This window comes from Xyrauchen texanus, chromosome 3 (genome assembly GCF_025860055.1).
Source record: "Xyrauchen texanus isolate HMW12.3.18 chromosome 3, RBS_HiC_50CHRs, whole genome shotgun sequence".
Classification (NCBI taxonomy): domain Eukaryota; kingdom Metazoa; phylum Chordata; class Actinopteri; order Cypriniformes; family Catostomidae; genus Xyrauchen; species Xyrauchen texanus.
Window position 1 is genome coordinate 38,218,238 of NC_068278.1, and position 27,742 is coordinate 38,245,979.

The 27,742-nt window shown below is 37.4% G+C and overlaps 1 protein-coding gene across 3 annotated transcripts in view; it reads right to left on the reverse strand.

The window, feature by feature from the left end:
• Window positions 1-642: 642 nt before the first annotated feature.
• LOC127626406 (zinc finger ZZ-type and EF-hand domain-containing protein 1-like) overlaps window positions 643-27,742 on the reverse strand; it is a 68,964-nt gene continuing 41,864 nt past the window's right edge. For 2 of the 3 annotated variants that reach the window (XM_052102161.1, XM_052102148.1), the window contains 18 exons: window positions 27,410-27,567; window positions 27,163-27,304; window positions 26,143-26,309; window positions 25,684-25,964; window positions 25,290-25,464; window positions 24,951-25,083; window positions 21,338-21,573; window positions 20,439-20,750; window positions 20,113-20,213; window positions 19,073-19,208; window positions 18,599-18,958; window positions 17,026-17,169; window positions 16,660-16,828; window positions 15,458-15,556; window positions 14,425-14,590; window positions 12,744-12,894; window positions 6,930-7,001; window positions 643-3,051 (listed from right to left, as the gene is read on the reverse strand). In XM_052102161.1, coding sequence (XP_051958121.1) covers window positions 2,971-3,051; window positions 6,930-7,001; window positions 12,744-12,894; window positions 14,425-14,590; window positions 15,458-15,556; window positions 16,660-16,828; window positions 17,026-17,169; window positions 18,599-18,958; window positions 19,073-19,208; window positions 20,113-20,213; window positions 20,439-20,750; window positions 21,338-21,573; window positions 24,951-25,083; window positions 25,290-25,464; window positions 25,684-25,964; window positions 26,143-26,309; window positions 27,163-27,304; window positions 27,410-27,567 — 3,083 coding nt within the window. In that variant the 3' untranslated portion in view covers window positions 643-2,970. Of the gene's footprint in view, window positions 3,052-6,929; window positions 7,002-12,743; window positions 13,157-14,424; window positions 14,591-15,457; window positions 15,557-16,659; window positions 16,829-17,025; window positions 17,170-18,598; window positions 18,959-19,072; window positions 19,209-20,112; window positions 20,214-20,438; window positions 20,751-21,337; window positions 21,574-24,950; window positions 25,084-25,289; window positions 25,465-25,683; window positions 25,965-26,142; window positions 26,310-27,162; window positions 27,305-27,409; window positions 27,568-27,742 lie in introns of those variants that run through there. The other variant, XM_052102152.1, reaches the window with a different exon arrangement.

Consider the following 27,742-nt stretch of genomic DNA (forward strand, 5'->3'; position numbering starts at 1 on the left):
ATCAATTGAAATGGGACACTTGGGATGTTGTGTTACTTTTCAAATGGAAATGGGAAAGGACCTTCAAGTGTAAAACATTTTTTGTTTTGAGTCAAGTTTCAGAAAAGTTGGATTATGTGTAATTTAGTGTAACTCCTAGAAGCGTGCCACATTTGATGGCTCCAGGCTGCAAATTTAAGGAAGTTTTAGATTAATGGTTCCTTTCAGCAAAGGGAAAATGAACAAAGACCATCAAATAAAGAATAACAGATAAAGTGCAAATGTCTTGCAGAAACTTTAGGCTATGTTGGATAAAAACTCAATTTGATGACTTCTGTTTGACAGCAAGTCTCTGTAAATAAAACAAGGTTAAACAAGTTTAAATACCCAGGATGTTCTATTGTTTCAGCTTTAAAAGTTAAAGGGGGTATAATGTCTCATTTTGAATAACTTCAGTACTTTGTCAAATAAGTAATAGAAGGCAGTACAAGAATGTAGTACAAGTTGAAGCAGCACATCTGGAGTCTACACAAGTAGCCAGTAGATAAATAAGACATAACATGTTCTTTTACTGAACAGCCATTTTTCTTTAAATTAATTTAAATTGACTTTATGCAAATTAATAAAAAGCGAGTGAAACTCCCAGGCAAATTGATTTGCACATCTTGCTTTTTTAATTAAAAACAATTCAACAATCAACCCAAAGCAGTTTTGTTGTGACATGGCAAATAAATTCAAAAGGAGCTAAGTGTATTACAACAATATAGTGAATTCTTCTGACATTTCTTTAATGTGGAGGGGTGATATGAAAGATTATTTTCATATAAGTTATTTATGCAATTATGAATATTCACAGCTATGTACATTCATGTCAGATTCAAAGCAATATGAACTCTGAAACAGAAAAGAAATTCATAAAAATAAAATAGATAGAAAATGCTCCAAATTAAACTAGAATTTTCTTAAAAATGTAGTTGAAGAGACAATCTTTACAATGATATGAAGATTAAATTAAGATTGCTTCATTTTAACCATAGGCACATAGTTTGTTAATATCTGAGGCTTTAGAGAGACCAGACGTCTTCCTGGCAGACATTTTGAAACCTACCCAAACTGAGGTTGAGCAGGGACACCAAAAGTAGCCAGTGCTCCACACTAGTACTTGTGTAAACAAAAACGTTGAGGACTAAAGGATCTTGGTCTGTAGCTGGAGCCCATCTCTTCAATCAGAATATCAGATCTCTGGTTTATCTCGATTACATCACCACCATCAACCACCCCAATATAAGACCCCACAAACCACAACAACCAGTTGTTCTGGAAGATAAATATACATTTCTTTGTGTTAGATTCTTATTATTATTTTTTAAACAATAACAGGTTCTTTGGCATAAATATCCATCTTTCTTAACCCACTAAAATAAAGTGAAATTGAAATAAAAATGATTATATCATACCTGAAGAAAATCATAAATGGCTTCTACAATATTAAATAAAAAAAGAGAAACATTGGCTACATGGGGGAAAAAAAGAAATAAAATCTACTACTTATACATAAGCATTGATTAGAACTACAAACCAAAAATGGCAACAAATCTCTATTAGCCAATCATACGTTTTACTCAAGATCTACCCAAAACATCCCTGTAATAATAACAATAATAATAATAAATTATGTCTTTTAAAGCAACACAAGTTTCATACCTTCATCCATGTCACCACTGTTAAAATACTGATGCATGTCTATCTAACTCACTAGGAGGGAAACCGTTTCAGTGGATGAAGTTTATGATTATCAAGTTCTTTCAGGTCAATTCTGTTTTATTTAACTGCAGGAAATTACAGTATATAAAACGGCAACCGCTGATTTCACTCAAATATAAAGCTGCTTCAGTCATGGACATTATGGTTCATGAGACCGTGTTGCATGCAGCGAAACACAAAGTGAAACTACTCTACGTGGTGCTCTAAATTTGCTCTCATCGAACTGATTTAAAGGGATAGTTCCCCTGAAAATGAAAATTCTGACATAATTTACTTACTCCTAATGGACACTGAATCATTTATTTCTTCCGTGAAACACAAAAGTAGATGTTAGGCAGTATGTTAGTCTCAGTCACTCTGTCATTCTAAAAAACACTTTTCTTTGTGCTACAAGGAAGAAAGAAATCAACACGGATTTGTAAAAACGTAAGGATTAGCAAATGACAGAATATTTTTATTTTGAAATGTCCCTTTGATAAAATGACTCAGCATTCACATCAGCTCAATAGGCTGCAATCAGCCCACAGAGGGTGACTAGAGAGAAGGCCCCGTGGTTGGATAGATATTGATATATTGTGAGTAGTATATGTTGTTTATCTCTCGCTTGAAGTCTCAGGCCACTCTGATGGATGAAACTGCCCTGGCAGCTTTGTATTTTTAGGCGTTGTGTCCAGGGAGAGATGGTGGAAAGTGTGTGAGGCAGGGAGTGGTGACCTGCTTTCACTTTGATCGATTGTCTTACCAACGATGGCTTCTCCAAAAAAGAAAATGGAGCGGTGAGGAAAACGTGGAAAGCTTACAGATAAAAAGCAAACAAATTAGCACACCTCACAAAACTGCTCTCCTTGTTACAGCTGATGTAAAACAGGTAAGGTGAGCTGAAAAACATCCTTCATCTTAATTTCTTCCATAATCTTGTGACCAGAAGGTACTGTAGTTTCAACAGAAGGTAGCTCAACAAAGGCAGAAGTTTGCGATTAGGAAAGCCTTGTCTAATTATATGTGATGATTCAGAAAGAGTCCCATGGTATCCATAATTGGTACCAACACAACTGGGAGACGTCACTTTGCCCCTCGCTTTACGATTAAGGGGTGGGTTTACAGGTGGAGTTTCTGGAAGACAATATGTGAAGCTCTCCCGCCGCAACCATCAACCACAGAAGGCTGTTCCTGAGGGCCTCTGGCAGGATTCCCTTCCCTCATCTGCCTCTCTCTTTCATCCCTCTTTCAAGGGGACAGGTTGAGCTGCTTGGTGGATTTATTTGGGTAATTAATGGCCAGGCTGATGGCTGCGATGTTCTTCAGAGCCTGGGCAATAAAACAGGAGAGAGAAAGATATAAAGAAAAGTGAATGAGTACAGGATGGATAAGAGGGGAAGATATAAGGGAGCAGAGAGGTAGAAAAGGAAAAAGAGAGCGAGAGAGTGCCATTAAGCAAAACACTGTGGGCAATTTATCAAACTGTTTAACACATGTGGCCCTCAGAGCTCAGCAAAACACACCCACACGCATGCACGCTCACACAATTATCAAACTTTAAATACGGCTCTGTTGTGCCAATTAAAAAAAAGGCACATATACACATGAACATGTTGGTGAAACACAAAACATCTTACCTAAAAACAAAAAAATTACAGGCAGAACCTGTTTTTTTTAATGGCTAAAATGGTGATTACAGGGCATTAATCCCATCCTACACAACAAAATATGGCCCTTTCCTTCCACTCTACCGGAGATGAGGCTGTGCCACACCAAACAGGATAATGGGGTTAATTACTAAATGCAATAGAGTTACCTACAGCCCACACACAAACACACTCAGCCATACACACATACAGAGGTTTGTGATCAAAACGATGGTATGGTGCAGAACTCTTTATCAGGCCCACACAAAGTCTACGTCAACTCCGAAGGTTGTGCAAATTTCTACAGAAATCAAACGCATGTCATTTACAAAGTTCTGTATATCCAATGCACCACAGATTTTCATTTATCAAAGCTTGATTCTGTCATTTCTGTGCCATTAGTTTGACCGGTTTCCCCAAACATACACCCATCTGCCGAAGTTGGACAAACAGACAGTCCCACCGCAATCACACGCCTCTGGTTGAACCACTGTTGCTGTAGGGCTGGCTGGTATTCCCAAACAAACAGCAGTGTTTTGACCGAGCCAGAGGAGTTACTTTACTGAATTTACTCCGTTGCACTACTTTTGAGCATGATATTAATCTGTGTCTTATTCACTAACCACCCACAATCTAGTTTAAGCAGGCATGATTTATACTTGGTATATTAAAGTGTTTACACTTTTTGGGGAAAATCAACCTTAAAGTGGCTTATTTATATCTAGTTGTTTGTGCAAAATTATGCTGGGATAGAAGAAAATATTTGACCATAAAAAAAAATAACACATTTCGGCTAATTTGATTGTGCTTTCAGTCATTAAGTGTGTAGTACTCCGCTGTTTCACATTTTGAAATCTATTCTGCAGAATTCTTTAAAAAAAAAATCTTCTTCGCAGAAACGTGCTAAAAAGTCTGCAGATGTTTTGTAGGCCCGATATTTATTTAATCAAGCTGCACATGCATTTGTATCAATATTCTTTCTGTTCACCTTTGTTATGCGGTTACATTTGTTGCTTTGTGTTATAATAATATTTAGATAGAGCAGCCGTGTGATGAGAAGTACAAATATTTTTTCAACCGAAGGCAATTTTGCACTAATCCCATTATCCATAACTGACATGAACAAAGGTCAATCCCATTTATGCTTCAGACGACTCATGGAGAAAAGAGATAAGTACTTTCCCAAATTGATGCTCGCATTGCATTATGTTATTGCAACAGAAAGGAGGATCTCTACACAAACAAAGTGAAATACTGTATAAACAATACTGTTTAATAGTGAAACCAAAATACTCATCAAACTTTCATGAATTACCCATACACTTCACAATGGAGTGGAATAACTGTCAGTCAGCATGGTTTGTTATGAAAGCAAACCTATGCTTTAAACATCATAATAAATTATAGGATCTTCCAAGTCATTGTCACTCAAATATATGGTGGGACATTTGATGCAGCCATCCATTAGGTCTATACATAAAAATAAAATAAAAAAAATCACCTTTACACTAAAAACTGTGGAGTAGTTTACTGTGAATTAGCAGCTTTGTGGCACAAGTTAATGCAATACTAATCTGAGTCACATCTCACTACAATGTGTGGTCAACCAACACTACTGAAAACCCTTTGTGACTCCTGGCATACATGTACTCATTTGTAATGCATGAGATCTTAATATGGTAGACATTGTCTATCATGTGGAAATAAGTTTCATCACAAACTGCGAAACCTTTTGTAAATTGTATCTCAAAGTCTGTTAGCCTTCTTTTTCTATTCGTTGATTTACCGTGCGTTCAGACCAGAGGCGGCGAAGCGTAAAAATTTGCTCAGGCTGCCCTGCCAACAACGCTATTGAAAATTTGTGGACGCTCTGACGTATTTGAAATAGGCGGCAACGTCCGTTGAGAATGCTTGGTTTTGTGAACTTTATTTAAAGGGGCCACAAAACATCCAGACATGTCGACCGGTATCTTTTTGACGACATATCACAAGTAGCGTGATATCCTCATGAAATATTTTTATATATTATTATATAATCGAACCATAATATCCACTTCATCAACTCACCTGGCACACCAACAATTTCAGACACCTTTGTCCACGCATCGTTTTTGTATTTTAGTTATATCCCTGTAAGCAAACAGGGACAGGTCATATATTACGGGAAAACCCGCCACGGCAATAATCAGTTTCTCCTCCAATTTGTCTTCGGAACTATTGTTTGGTGGGAACCAAAGTTTACACGGTTGTAAACTCTAGACTTCGCTACAGCAGAGCACTTCTATATTCCAATAGGTTGCCGCCAAACCGCGTCAAAGCTCATTACCATAATGTTGGCTGCACTTGAACTTTCATCTGATGCCCACACAACCCAAGACAAGCCGCGCCGCTTCTCGCCGCTGAGACACACTGGCTGTCATAGAAAATGAATGACTTCGGGTCGATTTGACGCACTCGACGCCTCTGGTCTGAACGCACCATTATAGTCAATGTTATGTTTATTCACAATGGCATTTTTAGAAAGAATTCCTGGTTAGTTATCTGTATTTATAATTCTAAAATGTAATAGTTATAAATGATGTGCTCATCATCATCGTATGTATCTTTCCCCAGGTAGGCGATCCCAGATCCAGAGCACTCAACATTTTTATGTTCATTAGAGTGTAGCTTCATTCATTTTGTGTAATTTCATCACTTGTATTAGTCAGTTGTGTGCGTGTGAGGAGCGCTATTTAAATTATCCGCGTAGCTGCCGCCTATGTAGATCGTTTCAAGTCGCTGTCTTATGAGGCATCATTCTCCGGTAAGGATGCTGCCATAGACGACAGCTGCCTATGCAAGCAGGAGACAGTGTAGATCGTGCTTACTAGGGATGTGTACGTGCATGTGAATAATTTCACTTGCCTTTTCAGCAGATTCCTTCAATGTGAATTGCAAAGGATCAAAGCAATCTACCAACCTACTGATTTACCTTCATAGGCAGCTCACTAGGTTTTGGGGAAAAAAAATAGACTCCATTTTCAGCACTTACAAAATTTGCAATTAATCATGATTAACTATGAAATATTATGCGATTACTCACGATTTAAAAAAAAAAAAAAAAGTAATCATTTGATAGCACTAGTATTTATGCAAAAACAATTTTGCTGATAGTTCTTGGTAAAGAGATTTAAATCTCAATGAGAGTAACCTGGTTAAAAAAATAACAATTGCTCCATTTGCAAAACCTAGTGAGCTGCCTACAGGGACAGCATTTAAGGCATCATAGGGCTAACCGCCGCATGTTGAGAAAACTTGGGCCTCAAGCGGACAGTCCGTACAAACTGTACTGAAGGCGAAACTTACGTCACGCATACTGTGCACTTTCTGATCAGCAACATGAAAAACCAAAGTACACTTTGGTATTTATGAGGTATCTTCATGGTTAGGAAACCTTAAAAACCAGCTCCATAAGTAGGCAAAAAGACACTAGGTTTTGGAACAGAGCTAATATAGTTAATCTAATATGAAGATAACTAATATATACTCTCTGTTCGATTAAAGAGACTGTGGTAGTCTTACCTGTGCAGTGCGCCCTACTAGCTGTTCATTTGTAGTGAGAGCAAGGAGGTACTCCTGCAGAATGCCCTGGTCCTGATGGACAAATGAAAAGAAACAGCAGATTCATTATTAAACCACAACATACATTTGACCCATTTTGCCATTTGTAAAGGTCATTGACAGACTTTACAAAATGCTTAACTTATTCTATAGCTCTTGCCAGGAGCGTAATCTTTTACAAGAGGCTGGTTAGAGACACTATAAAGTTCAAGGCCAGTTAGGCTAAACAGTTATTCACCAAAGACTGGCTTACGCTCCTGTGGCTCAACATGAGCTGTTAATCTGGGGTCTGGAACAGCACAATACTGTTGATGACATGACTCTGAATCAAACCAGACACCATCTAAATGACATTTGCTTCTGGCATCTAATTTCTGCTTAAACCGCTTTCCGGAGGAAACAGTATTTACACTATTCCAGGTCATTCCCATTGATCAAAGTCTATACTGTTTAAGTAAGCATTGTTGTGTTATATAATGCTGTTATATTATCTGTGTGGTAAGGTTTGAGGGAATATAGTGGAACCTAGAAACTGCACAAAAACAAAATCTGAGAACATGTTCATGTCAAGGTAAACTTTGAAAACCTCTCAAAATGTTTTTTGAACAGATGGTTCAAAAAACAGTTAACACATTTAGTACACAGGTTCAATTACACAGATGACTTGGCTAATGCATAGTCATGCACTTATTGGCAAGAATTAGCCTTAGCGTGTTTAACCATTTGACCATGAACTCCAGATGGCACACATGACTGTGCACGCAAGTAATGCTTATGACAAAGGACAAACTGAACAAGTGTAGCACAATTGGTGTTTTTAGGTTAAACATTAAAAGGGAAGTTCTCATACAGATATCAATGTTCATTTTAGTTTCCCCTTTCTATTTCATTTTAAAGTAGATAGTTTGTGTAACAATGCCTGGTAGAAATGCACTAGTAAATGCAGGAAGCTGCAAGTAAAAACCTGTTTAATGAAGCGTTCAAGTCCTTATGGGTACTTTGTATATATGAGGTGCACCGTCAAGATCATTATGTACATAACATTATTACTAATAACAATTTGCTTCCACCATGATTCTTAAATCGAAATGCCAGAAGTTGTCGTGTCTGGGCACTCAAACAAACAGAGCAATGCTTTGATAGTGCCACAGTGCCACACTGTTTACACTTTTTAAAAAAAAACAAATAAAATATGGCAGATAAACAAAGATACAGTACATGCATGCCAATAGCCAGTTCAGCCTTGCTTGCCTTGTAAAACAAGTTAACCTCCCTTACTAAGAGCTCAGCTCTGATGATTTAAATGTTGAGGAGTTATTATAAATTAAAACTCCAATGTTAAATTGAACTGCATCTAGACATCTCAAAACACTTCTTGACAGAACTCACGAAAGGCTGCGGAGAGGCTGCAACCTTTTGAAAGGCTTGTTTTTGTCATGTCACAACACATTCTAAACCACTTCCTTTGTGAAGGAGTGGTTTTTATCATCCCTCACAAATGAGTGTTACTACACTACAGGAGAGGAAGAGAGAATGAGTCTGAACATCTTATCTGTTTTTTTCCCTTTCCGTCTTATTTCTGACTCTAACTGTGCAAGGGCAGATTATCTAAACATTAAAACTCTGTTGCAAATAAATGCCGTCCATCCCTCAATAGTTCAGTAGTCTGAACCAGGGTTAAAATTAAACAGGGCATGGGGCCAAAATGCCACAAAAAGTTAAATAAATGATCCAATGTTGGGGCAAAAATAATACAACAGAGAATTGATCTGTTATCTAACATTTGATATTTAATAATAGTCTATGATGCTTTGATAATAGCTTATGTAGTTATGGGTTTAGTATCGGTTTATTGCTTGAAGACATCATAGTGACTTTAGCTTTGAAACACAGTTTCTCAAATAATGCCAGAAATAGTTTTTACTTAATGTCATACAAAGTCCAGTAAACATAAAAAAGCTAAATTAATATTTGGTGTGACCACCTTTGCCTTTAAAACAGCATCAAATCTCCTTTGTACACCTGGACACAGTTTGTCTTGGTTGTTGGCAGATAAGATGTTCCAAGATTCTTGGAGAATTCACCACAGTTCTTCTATCTATTTAGGATGTCTGAATTGCTTCTGTCTCTTCATGTAATCCCAGACTGACTCATGACATCTGTGGTAGGTCTCCCTGTTCTTCTATTCTATTCTTTTCTCTTTACAAACGTAATGTTTGGGAGTCTAAAATATATATTTCCTGTTGATGCACTGAAGCTGAAGATATAAATAACCATCTTAAGACAAATGTTTTTGTGAAACATCTTTAGTGCCCAAGACTTTTGCACAGTAATGTATGTATTCACGTGAAAGGGACTTGTTGTTAAATGTGTAGCTAACATGAGGTGATTTGTAATAAATACAATCAGCTTTGAAAAACGCTAAATATAAAGAAAACCCTTCCAACAAGACCTACAATGACAGTAAAATGTAACACTTTGTATAATCTAACATAGTAACCGGCCAACTATTGAAAATGTATTCTAGCATAGCATTTATTGTGTTACTGTATGTGTTATGAGTGCATTATTTCTGTTGATACGACATAAAGCAACAACCATTTTTTGTAATAACCATAATTGTTTAGACTGAGAATGTATTTCAGTTAGTTGAAATTCAATTGAAATATTTGACATATATATATAGCATGTTGTTTTTATGTGACTAAATTATTAAATGGTCAAAAATGCCCCTAATTTACTTTGTAACAACATGAGGGTAGGTAAATGATGACAGAATTTCCATTTTTGGGTGAACTATCTACTGAAAATAATTTCCAGGGGGCTAATATTGCCCTTTAATATAAAGGTTCATTTCTGTCACTGGTCTGAACCCATTTTTAAAAAGTAAAATAAATAGACCACTCAACTGGTTGCAAGGAAATTGTCTGAACTCTTTATGGTCAGTTCTGAAAAGTGCAGTGGTTGTGGCGAGGGATTAAGGCTGACAGCCTCTTTATAATGAGCCTCAACAGTGCTGAGAGTCTATTGGTGTAATCACTCAACACTTCATCCATTTTCATGTCACTTCACCAGACTAATGCTCACTTAAACATATCCCATTCGAACACACACACAAACCACTTCACATTCTTGTCCAACTTGGCTGTTAAAGGATTATGACTCAGTGATGAAAGGGTATTGTCGTAAATATTTCCCTCCCTTTCACAGGCTAGCAGAGAGATGGAGAGCAGTCATTTACTCATCATGAAGGTTTTACCTGAAATGACTCTCTCTCTATATAACATACTTTACATGTTCACATTGTGTCTTGATTACAATGTGTTCTTGAGGAACATTTGGCTTACTTTGAATATAAACAAGCAGGTGTGTTAGTGCCCTCTTGTGCCCCCTTTTCTGACTTTCTCTACCACACACTCATATATATTCACATGCAAAAAAACTATAAAATAGGCCACAATCATAGCAGTGCTTCTGTCACAGACACTCATACACATAGATCCTGACATTTCAGATTGAATGAAGTCTGATGGTGTCCCTCGGATACCTCCTATATTATTTCTGGCCTCTTTACAACTATGTTGCCATTTAGAGAAGTTGAACTATGTTTCTCAAAACAAAATGATGCATTTCATTATTAATGAAGGGCAACCATCGAGATATTCTGCTGCATCCGAGTCACTCTGAAGACTGTTCTTTATCATGTCAGAACTCAGTACAGTTAACTTGTATGAAAGCTATGTGTTCTTATAATTCTAAACTAAGCAGGGATTGGCTAATAAATTCAGATGCGCTAAAGTCAAATGTGTGGATTTAAAGAGGTCATATCATAAGGAATTAAATGTAAAGGAAAAAAAGTTCAATAAACTATGGAAACATATTGGGATTTTCAGAACGTAAAACCTTCCTCTCAGCTGCCATTAATCAAAACCAAGCTACAAAAAAAAGGTTCAATTCATACTTTGAAAAAAAAAAAAAAGCTCAATATGGGTGCCCGACCAAATTAATTACGTTTACATCCATGGACTTTTTTTTCAAAAAGTTTTAGCCCATCAAAATTAAGCTGATGGAAACGCAAATATCACAAAGATTTCACAAGAGTCAACGTAATATTTTTCCGTTTAACTCTAGTGCATAAACTGTATGTCCATACTTCAAATGTCGTGAAAAGCTGGTTTGGTTTTTGTCGAGAAGATTGCCATTAACGCAAAAATGTAGTGTACACATGACTGTGTTAATCATGATGACAGTATACATCCTTGAAAGCCAATTTATTGTGCGTGATTATTGATTGATCTTAACGGCATAAAGATCTGATGCTGCAAACATGACAATCCAGGAGTGCCAACACTAATATCTCGTATTATGCACATCGACAAGTGCACGGAGAACAAATTAATGGCCACTGTTTGTGATTCATTTAATCGTGGTAGCCATAATAGACTGCAGTCATGGAATTAGCCTCTAATACAAAAAAACTTTTCTGTGCACAAAGATGTTTTAAATTAAAAATAAATACACACTACTAGGAGAGAAGCTTCAGTGTGCTTTACTGGAATTGTTTAGCTTACTTTATAAAAAATGCCGGCAAAATTCCCTGTTTTAAATTAAAATAATTAGCCTACCAAATGAATAAAGTATTGTTCTTTAGGCAAAAAAAGTCAGCTGAATGACATTCTCAGAATATTCTACACTTTTTTCAAGACTATAAACTATCAGAACTATTTGTCCAATGCTGAGTTCACTTTCAGAAAATGAGCTTTTGAACATTTTAAAACATTTAAATATTTTGAATTTAAACCTTTTTACCTGTAAATTGCATTGTCATCTCAAATTAATTTGAGATGACAATCAAGTTCAGTTGGTTGTTAAACGTTGCTTTACAAATGTGCGGGACATAATGATGATTCAAAATAGCCTATTGAATATCAGGAATGTATCATATATGTAAACCCTGATATTACACCGCATCAATTTTTCTTTAATAGCTGGGCACATGGCGTATACACATCGATGGATGGTCCTTATACGAAGACTGAAACAGGCGTTGCCCCAATATTCAGGACCAATATTACAGTCATATCAGAAGGGCAACTGCTCCTTTTTGATTGTAATTCCTCGTCTTCTGATTGCATTTAATTGTTAATTAAAATGACAGTAAGCCGGCTAATTTAAATGAATTTTCTTAATACTCTCCTCATTTTACCAAAACTTCAGAAGAATACAAATTAGGGACATCTGGGAGGTGAAAGGTACGCAATTATTGATATACACACATTTCTGTATGGAAACGGCTTAAGGGCAGATTTCTTTTGTGATAAACCAAAACTTATGCGATAAAGTGTTTTTTAAGGCATGACGTCATCACACACACCATTTTTATCGATAAAAGGCCATTTGAATGGAAACTAGTCTAATGCAATCAGAAAGAGAGAAAAGATTCTGCACGCCACGGCTCCAAAATTTGAAAAAAAATCTTTTTATTGTTCTCAACTAAAATATTTCAATTCATACTCCCTAAGCTGCAAAGCACTGTTATACACTTCACATGCAAAAAGGGCATTTACATAGAAGTCTTAAAGGCACAGCAGTAAGGGTCAGAGAGAGGGTGAATAATGGCCATGATCAATTCATTTATTACTGTTTTTTTTGAACAACTGATCAGAGGTAATGTGAAAAATCTGTGTAAGGTGAATGGTTTATCTGGATTGTTAATTCATAAATGTTCTGCTTAGAAGACATGCTTGAGTAAGGAAGAAGAGGACAGTCACTAACCATGGCCTTGGCTTCAGCAATGAAGAAGAGCTCGGTGAGAGCACGATGTAGGGGGAGGAGGACTGTGATGCTGGTGGGGTCCTGACTCAAGCCGCTTTCCATAGTGGTGAAGAGTTGCCATAGCGGCCGCAGAAGTGTAAGGTCACAACCCCTGCAAACAGACAGAAAAACACACAAGTGAGGTCATTGCCACTCTGAGCTTGGCATTATCATTACTCATATTTTAAGTATGTGGCCAGCTGTTCCGCCCTATAATGATCCTTATGCGATGAGCAGGTGGGCATTTGCATGGGCTGTTCCTCTGAAACCACAGGTCCAACTCTTTATTTCTCTCTCACACACTCGGTCTGTTGATGATGATGTAACTGTGTCCAAACACCATGGAAATCATGCAAATCACCCTGACATGTGACCTTGTTGCCATGGGAACAATCAAGGTAGAAAGCCATTGTCAGCTGTATTATGCAAAAGCTTTGTAAATCTGGATATGCTGCACTCACACAAAACACAATGACAAAAGGAGTAAAATGTAATATGAACCCTTTCAGAAGTGGTTTTGAGGAAAACCACCAATAAGATAATACACTACCCTATTGCTCTCTTATGGGAGAAGGCAATTTGCCATATGATCGCAATTTACACCATGAGTTTCACAAGGGATCAGTTCGGAATGGCATACTAGTCCACACCATTACCATTTATGCCGTTTATATGCATAGCAGAAATAGTAAGAGTAGTATTGTAATATGCAATTCCGATCACAGCTAGGGTCTCAACAATGTATTATTAATAGAATAGTTCACCCAAAAATTATAATTCTCTCATCATTTACTTATCGTTATGCCATCTCAAACTTTCTTCCACGGAACACAAACGAGGATATTTTGATGGAGATATGGTGTGAATATACCATACAACTCAAGCCAAAGGGGTTCAAACTTTCAAGCTCCAAAAAGCACATAAAGGCAGAATAAAAGTAATCCATATGACTCCAGTGGTTTAAACCATGTCTTCTGAAGCCATCAGATCAGTTTTGGGTGAGAAACAGGTAAAAATGTAACTCATTTTTCACTGTAAATCTTGCCATTGCAGTTTCCTTGGCATGTTCATGAGAGAAGATCAGTTAAAGTGTTAGGAAGAGTAATCATGCATCGATTGGATCATTTCAGAAGATATGGATTAAACCACTGGACTTGTTTGGATTACATTTATGCTGCTTTTATGTCCTTTTTTGATCTTCAAAGTTTGGACCCCTATTTAATTGATTTGTATGGATATATTCACATCATACTCCATCAAAATATCTTTCTTTGTGTTCCGTGGAAAAAAGAAATAAGTTTGAGACAGCATAAGTGTAAATGTTGAGAGAATGATCAATTTTGGGTAAACTACTACTTTAAAAGTATTGGTCTAGAATGAAGTATTTATAAAAGTTAAAAAATAGAGTGAGAGAGCAAGAGAGCGAGAGTACTTGAGGCTTGTTAAACTAGGCCAAGTTGCACCTGCAGTCCACAGAGTACAGAACTGACCTGACAGAACAAGGTTTCTAAAAGGAAGCTGCCACCTCATCTTTCTAGAACTGTGGAAAGGATGTAACCACTGCTGGAAAGTGACTGCATTTTTTTGCTTTTAATAAATATTGTCAACATTTTTTGAAGGACCTATCAGAAAAGAGACACACCATTGAGACGGACACTGCAGGAGTCTCAGTAGCAGGTGAATGGCTTTCAGCCGCTGATTTCCTGTTTGACGGCAGGCCACACCGACCTGCCACTCACAGATGTCAGACAATGGTAGGTGAGTGAGGGCTTGCTCATCAGCTAGCATCTGCTTCAAGATCTCAAATCCTGTGTGGGTTTAAAGAGATAAATGCATAAACATTGATCTAGCAAACATTAAAGACTCTGGATAGTGCTACAGTCACCCTTCACTTTCATTGTGTGGGGGAAAAAATGCAATAGAAGAGAAGGGTGACTGAGGCTGTTATTCTTTCTACCATCTCCTTTTGTGTTCCCAGGTAGAAATAATGTCATACAGATTTGGACTAACATGAGGGTGAGAAAATGATGACAACATTTTTATTTTGGGGAGAACTATCCCTTTAATGTCTACTGTGACTGCACCCTAATCCTGCATATGTTGGACTGCTTTCTCTGTATTGTTTACCTCTTCAAACCTCATCTATGAAAAAAAATAATGAGCTGGCAGAACCCATAAACTAGGCATTCCTTCTACGGCTGGGAAACCCATTTCATATTCCATTAAAGAATAATAATTTCAGAAGGTGCACAAGTCTATTATTTCTTTGATTAAATGTGGACGAGGCACAGTGAGTTCACAGCTACTCGTGACAGAGAACTGACAGCTGTGATCAATCACATGCTCAAAAAGCTTTCATAAGGTGGGCAACAGGGCTGAGGATTCCATAATGGATAAACATTACAGTTCACATGTAGTTTCAGTGCCGTCAAGATCCTTAAAAGACTAAATGAATGTAATTCCATCAAAATGTTGGTATGACTGCTGACATAAGAGACAAAAGGAAAAGGTCGAAACAATTGTTTTGATGGATTATTAGAGGGTAATCTTGATTATCTAGGAGACAGTGGCTAATAATGATGATGGCAAAAGTTGAAGATTAACTGTGGCTAGAAGACAGCAATGTTATTAAAAGTAATGTCAATAGGTAATAAATAAATGAATGGAAAAGGTACCAGTCTGGAAGCGTCCTCGATGTCCACCAGTCACAGTGAATTTGTAGCCCCATTCTGTGTTACTCATATCAGTTACAAACCTGTAGTAGAGGGTGTCCCCTTGAGGAGAGAAAGAGAAAATACTGGTCATATTTTGTTCATCCAGTAATTAAAAAGTTAAAAAAAAAAAATTATCCTATCATTTACTCACGCTAATGCCTTTCCAGATGGGTATGACTTTCTTACCTCTGAACACAAAGATTTTTAGAAGAATATTTCAGTTCTGTTGGTCCTCACAATGCAAGTGAATGGGTACCAACATTTTGAAGCTCCAAAAAGCACCTAAAGGCAGCATAAAAGTAATCCAAAATCCAATGGTTAAATCTATATCGTCAGAATCAATATTATAGGTGTGGGTGAGAAACAGATACATTTTAAATTCGGCATGGAATCAAAATGGACAATTCTTATTTTCTTATTGGATGTTGCTGTTTTTATTAAAAACGATTGATCCATGCACGGTATTAAAAAAACTTGCATTCAGATCTGCCAACACTCCGGTTTGCAACGCCCACTTTTCATAATCCAATCAACAACCGATGGATAAAATCAAGTCCCCACCCTACATTCTTTTCTTGTTCCATAAGCCGTTTCACTCTGAAATATGTCACAATATGGAAGTAAAGTCAGTCGTATCAAGCCAACTTAATTTACTTTTTTAAAAGAAATTCGCCTCCCTGCCCAGTAGGTGGCAATATGCACAAAGAATGTGAATCACCAAAAACAAAACAATGTGAAGAACAATGTGAAAGTGGAGACTGATAGTTTAAAAGAACTTGAATATTGATCTGTTTCTCACCACCACCTATCATATCGCTTCTGAAGACATGGATTTTACCACTGGAATCATATAGTTTACATTTATGCTGCCTTTATGTGCTTTTGGAGCTTCAAAATGTTGGCACCTATTCACTTGCATTGTAAGGACCTAAAGATATTTTTCAAAACATCTTTGTGTTCAGCAGAGGTACGAAAATCATACACATCTGGGAGTAAATGATGAGAGAATTTTCATTTTTGGGTGAACAATTAATTTGACCTAAACAGATCAATAATATGTACATCAGCTAAATCAAAACAAAACACAAATTTCTATTATAATTTATTGATAAACCATTGGCATAGACTCACACCCAAACATGTCTTTTTCTTCAAATTCTCACCTGGAATCTCAAAGTCTGTCCATTTCTGGTGTGAACCACTGAAAGTGTGCAGGTCCTGCAGGAAGTCACAGCTGCTGGCCATCAGGAGCTCATCACATCCTTCCTCTGTGTGACAGCACGAGTCAAACTTCACAGACAAGTAGATCGCTCCAGGGATGTGCACCTTATCCTGATGTAAGAAAAAATTTACAAATGGGAAAAGAGTGGTCCAGATTCCCATTTTAGTTATTTCAAGACAATTTGAAGTATAAAAAAAAACTGTAGCTTTAGAAGATAAATAAAATACCACTTTAAAGGACAGCATTATTGCCAATCATTTCTTTAATTTGGACACATCCAGGGATTTTGTGTAAAAATAATTCTTACCTCAAAGTTAGTGTTGTTGTCGTAGGGGTGTTTGGATTCGCGGACCTGCACAGCCATTCCAGGCTCTTCCATAAATTGACATGCTGTCAGCGACAGATTACCCAGCATGCTCTGGCTGCAGCCCCTCAGAACCTTCTGCAAGATCTGAGACCCAACAAATGAGGAAGCATTATACATGTGCTTATGTTCACATAAAATCTTAAGTGACACGCAGTCACCCAGTTTGAAAGCCACTTCAGCAACTTACAGTACGAAACCCAGCATACATGCTAATTAACATATCATACACAAAAAACAATGATAGTGAAGAAAAGAGATGAACCTTATGTCAAAAAGGTTGCTAACCCCTAGGGTTGGGCGATGTCCCCTAAATTGGCAGTTGACGATGTTGACAGTAAAACATCGCGATGGACGATGATATAGTCGGTGGGGTGGGGCGGGGGGGATTATATAATTTCATATAATTTTCAAAAATTATATGAAAAATTATAATTTCGTTATTTTACTAACCCAAGTAATGACTCGTCGGCGCTTTATTAGTAGGTTGCACGACACGTGAAGCATTTTTTTTTTTAGCTTTCACTTAAGAAGAGTTGTGCACTTTTTATTTTAATATATCTCTTTACATAAATAATATTTTCCACTTAAAAACTATAATTTCGTTAGTTTACTCACTGATGAGCAAAAGGTCGAGGCAGAAATGACCATGTACCTGCAGGAAATGGCCATTGATGGGGAAGAGGACCCGCTGACTTGGTGGAAAACGTCAGTGTATACAAGAGCTATGTGACAATGAGCAAGATTTTCTGAGACACTACAACTACTAATAATTAATTAATAAAGTCTATTTTCTTGTAGCCTACAACATAAAATATTTTAATCTAAATGTACAGTGTAAGACATGTAAAAAAAAGACAAGAAGCTAACAATGTCAAGATCAATATTTGTGTAGCCTGCCTGACACGGTATTTTAACACGTCACGTCTCTGGCATATACTACAGTATTTAAAATAGCATATATGCATTAGTTATATTCTCAATTTAATTTACAGAGCAATCCCTGCAAAGTTTTTAGGTTAACTATAGAAGAGACTAGGATTAGTGAGTCACACTAGCAAGACTCGCAAAAGGGGGCGTGGCATCACGATGGTGGCTCTACATCGTGATGTTGGTCAGCCATCACGATGGACGATGATATCGTCCAACGGCACAACCCTACTAACCCCTGTACAAATACATTGATACTAGAGGTCGACTGATAGTGGAATTTGATTATACCAATAACTAAAGTGGTGGAAAAGACTCATACCAGATTAAACAGTAGAGTAATTTTTATAATCAATTTATAGAATGTAAAAAAAAAAAAAAATTTAACCAATGCGTTCTAACTGTAGAAAACTCCAGCCCCGGCCACAGAGGAATATGGAGGAATTAGAATAATATATTATAATTAGATATATATCGGTCTACCTCTAATTAATATATTCTAACAATACAGTTCATACACTGAGACTTATAATACAGAGAGTTTACCTAATGATCTACAAATCCACACATTCTTTACTCTGCTCACCTTCTCCCACATTGGTCTTTCCTCTAGCTGCATGAGCATGTCCAGTATGTAGGCCATGTGAGAAGCACCACTCAGCTCCAGATCGTCCTCTCTGATGGGCTTGTCAGAGGGCCAGTCGGCAAGCAGAGTCGCCAGCACGTGACGTGCATACAGTATAGCAATGGCCTCATTCACCTTGAAAAGGTACTGTCGCACAGCCTTGTTACTACGCGCATCTAGCTCTTTGTGCAACAGAGCTGAGCTTTTCGTGCGCCGCTGTTTGGTGTAACTCAGCTGTATGTCACTCTCAGTGTTGGTGATGAGTTTCTGTGTGACAACGTTTGTCTCTTCTGTGGCTTGTTCACACCGGGTCGGTTTTGACTGAGGGTCAAAGAAGGTCAAGTGAATGATCATTAACTTTAGAAAGTACAATGGGAAGAGGTTTAATCTTAAACTTCATTTTATTTTGTGGTTTATCATTTATCTTAATCTTACCACATAAGGAACAATAATTATATCAGTATCTACAGCCTTGGCACTCCTCTCCTCAGAACGAGGTCCTTTAGATGGCTGCCACTTCTGTGCCAGTGTACGAATTGTCTCATCGGTTTTTATAGCATCACCATCAAACCTGGGAGATAATATGTTAGAGAAAAGGATTATGTGAGAGATCATAGTATTTAAAGTCTTTGAAGTTATTTTTACCCTCTTGTTGTGTTATGGTCATGGAAAAAAAAAAAAATTATGATTTATTTTTTAACTTAATCCAGTTGGAAAAAAAGTACTTTGTTTACATATGGTATCTAAAAACAAAACAAAAAATTGGACCATTTTCTTTACATTTTATTGGTTTTATTTCACTTTGTTCCACCTGCTGCATTCACCGGTCAAAAATTATCGGCCATTGGAAATGAATGGATTAGACTACAAACATCAGAAACATAGATGAGCACATATGTGGATGTGTGTTTGCACACACAATGTCCTCGGACATGTGCCCGCAAGTCTTTGTGCATCTTCTTTCCAGGTAAACTCTTTAAGGGATATTTTAAGATCATCTTATCATATTATGTTGTGCTTGGGCTTGTTTGAATCGAGATAGGGGGCTGTAAGACACGATATGTTATTGTCTAAGTTATATGTATGTTTCAGGAAGTTATAAGGAAAAACGTGACAAAAAGACACTCCAGTTTATTATATTTATTTGCGTCAGTGGGATTTTTATAAGCTAATGCTCACTGTAGTTTGGCTTCTGAGAAAACAATTGGCTAATTGAGTTTTACTAATTGAGACATTTCCAATGGTATAGAACACATGGCTATGTCATCTTTTTTATGTTTTTATAATTGTTGTAATAACACATTTGCTAATTATGAGATCAAAACAGTTCTAATTTGTCAGCCAATTAAAAATAATTATTTAAGAATTGGTAGGATCAGCTATAAGCATTCCATGAAATAAATCATATTCCATGAAATAAATGATAAAACTTGGCTATGTATGCAACTGGAATGAAGATTTAAAGAGTAACTCACCTCTTCTGTACCTCAAGGAAAAATGAGTCAGTCCTCTTCATTTGGAGCTCATACATGGCTCTCAAGATGTGCAATGGGGCATTGAGAGCATCATGGGTAATCTGGGAGCAAGACAAAAATCAATCATTCCCAGGGTCCAAAATTAACCATCATTAGTTTATCCAAGATTTCAAAAGGTTTTTTCCCTCCATAACAACACATTTGTGAAATACTCCTCATATTAAGCCACCGAAACAAAAATATGAAGGACAAGGCTCTCAAGTAAGTAATGTAGAGTGCTGATAAGGGTTCAAGACTAACAGAAGATGCAAGAGAAGAACTCTGACCTGGAAACAGATCTTGGTCTCCTCATCCAGTCCTTCCAGTGGATCAGGTCTGTTTAGATCAGCATCATCGCCACAGCAGCCAGAGTGATCAGAGTCATGCTCTTTTTCCTTCTCCCCAGCCAAATCTGTGTCTCCATCCTCTGCCATGGAGTGGATCTCTCGCTTGGAGGAGTACAGCATGATGGAGAGGATCTCCAGGTCTCGTAGAAGCCACATTTTGCTGAAGCCCGTGCCCTTGCTACACTTACGGACCAGAAGTTGCATTAGGCCTGAGCCTTGGATGGCTTCCTGGGCTTGATCCACACCATGCTTCTGCAAGAGACAGAGATCCTATTTACATCTAGTATTAACATCAGCATTGGGTGATCCGATCACAAGTGGTCAGGTAAGACAGATTGCCATTTAGCCCCGTTATAAGCACGCATCTCAAATGCATCCTGTGACCATTTGTGATCAGATTTGCATGATGACAAAGCACAAAAAACAAAGATGCACTCCCTAATTTTTTCGCTACTTGCTTAATAAATTAAATTAATGTACACTCACACGAGAAGAAGACTTATCACATCAGTCTTCGTGAAAAAGCTGCTTCATTCTATTTATGATGTTGGGTACACATTCAGTAGTGCCGCCATGTTGAATTCACATGACCAGCCAAATTATTCACTTTATCTTAATAATTCCTTGTAATTAAACAATTTTACTCATGAAATACATCAATCATGGCTGACTGTGAATATTGCTTTTCTACAATGTCATTGGTAACTGAAAACGTGTTTTTTTTGTGATACTAAATCTACGGCACTAAGTGTCAGCACAACATAAACACAAATATTACAGAGTGCAACTTTAATCTTTAACATATTTGCTATAACAGTTTATGTGTGTCTGGTGCAAACCTTGAGAGTTTTATAGAGTCCTTTAAGAGCCAGAGAAAGCGCCCAGGTGGCCTCCACAGCATCTTGGGCGCTGCTCTCCACCCCCACCTGCAGCAGGTGGCTCACGATGGAGGTGAAGTTCTTCAGGTAGCGGCTCAGGTGGGAGGAAGTTGGGGAAACAGCCTGACCATCAAAATGTCCCTCTGCATTACTGTTGCTGCTGCACTCATGTGCCTGGACTAACTGGTAGTCTTTCACTGAGAACAATAATGGTAGACATGGAAAGTTAAAGGAATGTTGCAGGTTCAATACAAGTTCAGCTCAATTGACAGCATTTGTGTAATAATGTTGATTCCCACAAAAATTCTTTAAAAAAAAATGCAAGTTGTAGGTCTAGTGTGGCACATACATTAAAAGTGAATTGGGCCAATTTTTGGAGGGTTTAAAGACAGAAATTTCAAGCTTATACATTTTTTAAAGCACTTACATTTTTCTGTTAAAAGTTGTGCATTATTTGGTAAAGTTGTTTAAATTATTAGTGTTTTTAGTGTTACATTGTCATGGTAACAAAGTTGTATTATTGGATATAATTTTACACAGAAAAGGTTAGTAAGCAATTTTATCACATTAAAACCATGTTAACATGCATATTGTTTAAGTCTTGTAGCTATAATTTTGAAATAGTGACTATTTTAACATTTATGGATTGGCCCAATTCACTTTCATTGCAAATGCCTCACTGAAACCCAGATTTTTATTTTTCAAGAAAAGGAGGGACGAGATGAAATACATTTTTGGGGTAATCAATATCATGCCACAAATGCTGTTGATTGAGTTAACCCGGAATATTCCTTTAATACACCTTTTTACTGTAATTGAGTGGCTATGGGTGTGTCCGAAATGTTAAAAATGCTGCCTTAAAAGCAATATCCAGAGGTAAGAAGGCATCAAGGAAAGTCCAAAGCGAATGTTTGTGTAACATCGTGTCTACTGAGATGCCTCCACATGTTTGATTTTTCAAAGCAGCATAGAATCTAAAAGGGGCCCATGAGAATCACATGAGAATGATTGTAACAGGTGTAACGATTCACTCATCTCACGATTCGGATCGGTTCACGATACTGAACTCATGGTGTGGTTTGGTTCTTTAAACTAAGCCTGAATCAAGAAAAGTTACAATTGAAAGTTTTCATTATTATTATCATTATTAAAGGCATGCAATATAGTTCCTTACCTTTAAAATTTAGCAAAAAGTACTTTTCTTAAAAGTGATAAATGATGGGACTAAAAATTAGCCCAGAACAGGGCAATGGTGACAACAAAAGGAAATACTAGCTAATAACTCTACTTAATGAAAATACTGAATTATGTTAGATACATATGTTGCTTACACATTGTCACTGATTACATGAAATTAAATAATATAATATTAAAATAATATTGTCTCTGAACACATTTAAATATTATAAATACTATATAATAAATATGAATTAGTATTACATTAATATGGCACTATTATTAAACCACAGTAAACTTTCATTTTCTCTCGCGCAGTTAGAGCACATCACGCTTGTGCTTCAAATGTTTACTCAAGCAGAAAAGGTTCAGATTTCTGCAGTTTCAGCCAAACTCATTTTACAAAACCTCTGGCTGCTAGTGTGCAATTATATTTTAAAGCTCCTTGTGTGCAATGAAGCGATTTTCTGATTTTGTAGGCATAGGATGTTGCGCATCTTGAATAGAAAAGATGCTAAAAATAAATGTAAAAAAATCCCATCTCCACAATGCGCTGCGCATAGTCACATTTTTTAACCATGATGTATCGTGCCACAATAAATTGTTACACCCTGTGGCAGGGCGGAGGGCGGGGCCGGGTCGTGATCCTACACACCCGGTCCCGTATTAGGCTAATCAATCATTTAGAAGATTAAATGAAAATAATTTTTTGCTCTGAAATGAGGAATGAAGTGAGGAACAAAGGATCTGTTGTGGCAAAGTATATTCAAAAATGTAATATAAACTCCCCGTCAAAAGTTTTGAAACACTTCTTAAAAGTCTTTTGATCTGAAGGCGTATGCTAAAATGTTTGAAATTAGTTTTGTAGACAAAAATATGACTGTGCCAACATATTACTTTATTTACTTATAAAACTAAAATGTAATTTAAAAACAAAAACGTTTTTGAAATTGATGACTTGGGACCAAATAATAAAGAAAAGCAGCCAATAAGTGCCCAACAAAGATGGGAACTCCTTCAATACAGTTTAAGAAGCATCCCAGGGTGATACCTCAAGAAGTTGGTTGAGAAAATGTCAAGAGTACATTTCTGCAAATTCTAGGCAAAGGGTGACTACTTGGAAGATGCTAAAATATAACACAGTTTTTAATTATTTTGGATTTTGTTTAGGTCACAACATAATTCCCATAGTTCCATTTATGCTATTCCATAGTTTTGATGACTTTACTATTATTCTAAAATGTTAAAAAAAAAATTATAATAAAGAATGAGTAAGCATTTCAAAACTTTTGACCGGTAGAATATTATTAGAATCTAGTTAATAATCAAGGCATGTTTTCCACTGAATAATCACAAGGAAGAATAATAAAGAATAATTTTCATTAATATGCACCAATCTACAATAAATAGTAATAAACTGCAATATTTGCCCACATATATTATTAAAATATGAAAAATACCAAGCTGAGACTTGTCAATATTTTTGAGCCATGATGAAAATGAATCACCTGAATCAGAGTTTTAAATCGATACACTTAAATGAAATCTGTAAATTAAAACTTCTCAAATCACTGAGATCACATTTTTCCCCATTCTGATGGTTGATGTGAACATTAACTGAAGCTCATGACCTAAATCTGCATGATTTTATGCTTTGCACTGCTGCCACACCATTGGCTGATTAGATAATAGCATGGATTGCTGGTGTCAGATGGGCTGGTTTGAGAATTTCTATAACTGCTGATCTCCTGGGATTTTCACACACAACAGTCTCTACAATTTACTCAGAATGGTGCAAAAAACTAAAAACATCCAGTGATGGGCAGTTCTGCAGATGGAAACACCTTGTTGATGAAAGACATCAACAGAGGATGGCCAGACTGGTTTGCACTGACAAAGTCTTTGGTAACTCAGATAACCGCTCTGTACAATTGTGGTGAGAAGATTATCTTCTCAGAGTGCTATTCTGAGATGCGGGTTGGTGCTGATTTGGCGGCACGAGGGGGACCTACACAATATTAGGCAGATGGTTTTAATGTTGTGGCTGATCAGTGTATATCAAATATATTGACAAGCCCTTCATTGTAACCATCATATATTTGCTTGGTTACTGTATCTCTAAAGCCTTGGAAGCAAGCCAGTTTACTAAAGCAGTACCTTTATACAAAAACACAGTTTGTTTAGTGACTGCGCTGTGAAGCAACAAAGCAGCTTCCTTCTGTTTCAGACACACCCTGTGCAAATTAAGGTGGCTATGAATGTTAGTGACTAATATGATTTCCGATTGTGCTGTTAAACGTCAAAGATTCACACAGCTTCGGGCTGCCAGAAGTGGTATTGTTACAGTTGAGAAAATGTGTGAATAGTGTGAAGACCCTGTTGACAGCTGCTCTCGCACCTGTTCTCCTTTTACGAGTCTTCACATCCACCACAGCAGCTCTGTTCTTCTCAGTGAAGTGTTTAAGCAAGATCATGCTGTGCCGTTCATTGGCGTTATCTATGAACACAGCCTGAGTCCCCATACATAGTACCTAATATGAGAAGAAACACATTTATCATAAGCAGCAGAATAAAAATGTCATAAGGGCTCTTACATCTTCAAATTGGGTTATTAGGATATGATTTTACCAGGAATTGTTTTAAAATAATACTACATATTACTACTGAAGATTTCATACCATAACTTTCCAAAGGCCTATATTAAGTGAGTTAGCATGTGCATTTGGCATCTTCATACCTCAGGGAAGCCCACGAGCACCAGCAGTGTGAAGAGATTGGTTCTCTTGAGTTGCTGAGGTAACTGTTGGATGCAGTGATCAGTAAACGCTGCCACAACCGCACACCACTGAGGACAAACGTTCAGGTTCCGCAAGATGTCTGCCACTGAGCAAGCCCAATCCAATCCAATACGGCTAACAAAACATAAAAACAGATGTAATAATAATCATCTGAAATCCAAAAATGGGATCAAGCACCATTACTCCAATGTGTCCCAAGCAGGTATGTTACCACTGCACCATAGTTACAAATATATGGTGTGCAATTGGTGATATACTGTATATTATTACATTTTTTGCATTACATGATGCCAATATAATGTTACACATTATGAAAACATTCTATTAAACTACCTGTCCAGACACACTGCACTCAGACTGAAGAGCAATTGAGTGGTCTTCCAACCCTGAACATCAAAAGTTGCTCCATCACCGAGGGTAAGTAAGTCAAATTTTTCGGTGAGTGCCTCAGCCACGGCTGCATCAGCCTCCGCAGGCGAGATCCTTAACAGAAGCTTTCCCAGAAGTCCCAGTGTCAGGTGGTACGTTTCATTTAGACAGCCGGCGTTGGAGATGACCACTCTGAACAGCAGTGGCAGGATAGGATGCAGGCTGGACAAAGAGAGTGTGCTGCCCTATAAGGGGTAAAGGTCACAGAACAAATGTGTGTATTAGCATATTCTGTATTACTATGGAAATGTGTTTAGGAAATGTGAAACTGTTTCATATTAATATTAGGTAACACACAAACTAAGCAATCTATAATATGAAAAGTTTACAATTACAAAGTAAACTGGAAGGTTTTGTTGTTACCTGTTTGGCCGCAGGCAACATGGCTGCCAACAATCCCAGAATTCTCTCTCTGGAGCATTCAGCAAACACATGTTCCTGTACGGGCCCTCTGGCAGTCTTCTCCTCTGTGTCTTTATATGCATCCATGTCCTCTGAGGTAAGAGATGTGATGGTGTCCCCACCTGACTCTGAGATAAATAAACAAAAAACAGTCAAATTTACAGCCCTTGTAAAATAGCCCATATATATATATATACACGACTTGTGGCTACTAGGGATGTGCAAAACATCATGGTTACTGATGGAGGGAACGAGACGTTGTGTCGATGAGTTGACACTAGGGGTCACCCTTGGGAACCCAGACATCTCTGATCTTTGAGAAAAGGCCAATGAGATTTGGCATGTGGAATTTACATGCCACTCCCCCAAACATACGGGTATAAAAAGAGAGCCGCTTGTAAACACACACTCAAGTTTCACACTGAGGAACCAAACCCGGCCATTTCAGCTGTTGGTCATGGTCCGGTTAAGGCCTCAGAATGACGTGAGAGTAAGCCGGACCAAACTCCAGGCACGGTTCACTGACAGAGAACGCCTGCAGGTCCCCTACCCTCTTGATAGAGGTGAAAAGACTATAAAAAAATAAAATAAAAGACGCATAAAAAGACTAAACCTAAAGTATTAGAGAAACGAAACGTCTTGCAGAGTGATTTACCATGCTGACTGTTATTCACTGTTTCAGTAAGTACAGCAACCTATCATCAAGCAAAACACTCCAAGAAGCTAGTCTCTGTAAACAAAACTAAAATATGACTGCGGGCTATGGTCAAATAATTTTTTTTGAGGTACTCTCTAAGCATGTCAACTATTTTGCATATTCACGAGCAGCCCATATATGGGAAGCAGGAGGCTAAGAGCATGGTAGTTATTCAAAATCTTTGACAAAATGAGGTGACAAATATCTCCTCTAAAAACCGTAGTGTCAATTGTTTAGGATTATTATTAGGTATTAACAGTCAATGATACCAGCACAGCTCTCACCTCTGACTCCAGGGGACAGTGTGACCTCACTAGACAACGAGGGTGTTTGACTAGCACTGGACGAGTCTGACGTATCCTGAGAGACCAGCTTCTTTTTCATCCTCTCATCACACTCTGCACCCAGTTCTTCCTTTTGGGGTTTCTTTTAAGAAGAACACAACAAGAATGAGATGTTATATTGATAGAACTTTAAAAAAAAATATATATGTGGTCTTAATGGGTTCAGAACTGATGTGCAGTGACTGACTGTGACTCTAGGTAGCAGTGGGGAGCAGCGAGCTGTGGTGCTGCTGGGCAGGGATGAGGTGTCTGTGCTGCTGATGTCCTGAGAGGAGCCAGGCGTTGCACTCTCTGTAGCTGATTCATTAGAGGAGAGCTGGGACAGCAAGGCTGAGGCTCGCAGACCTACACAAAGACACCGAGGACAGTTGATTAGATAAAGTTATAAGGAGTGAGAGAATTTGAAATATTGCACCATTTTCCAAGTATGATTTCAAGACACAAAATATATAACTTTTACTACTATTACTACAAAGCAGTTCATTTCTCATCTCTTCAAGGTTTGAATATACAACCTTTT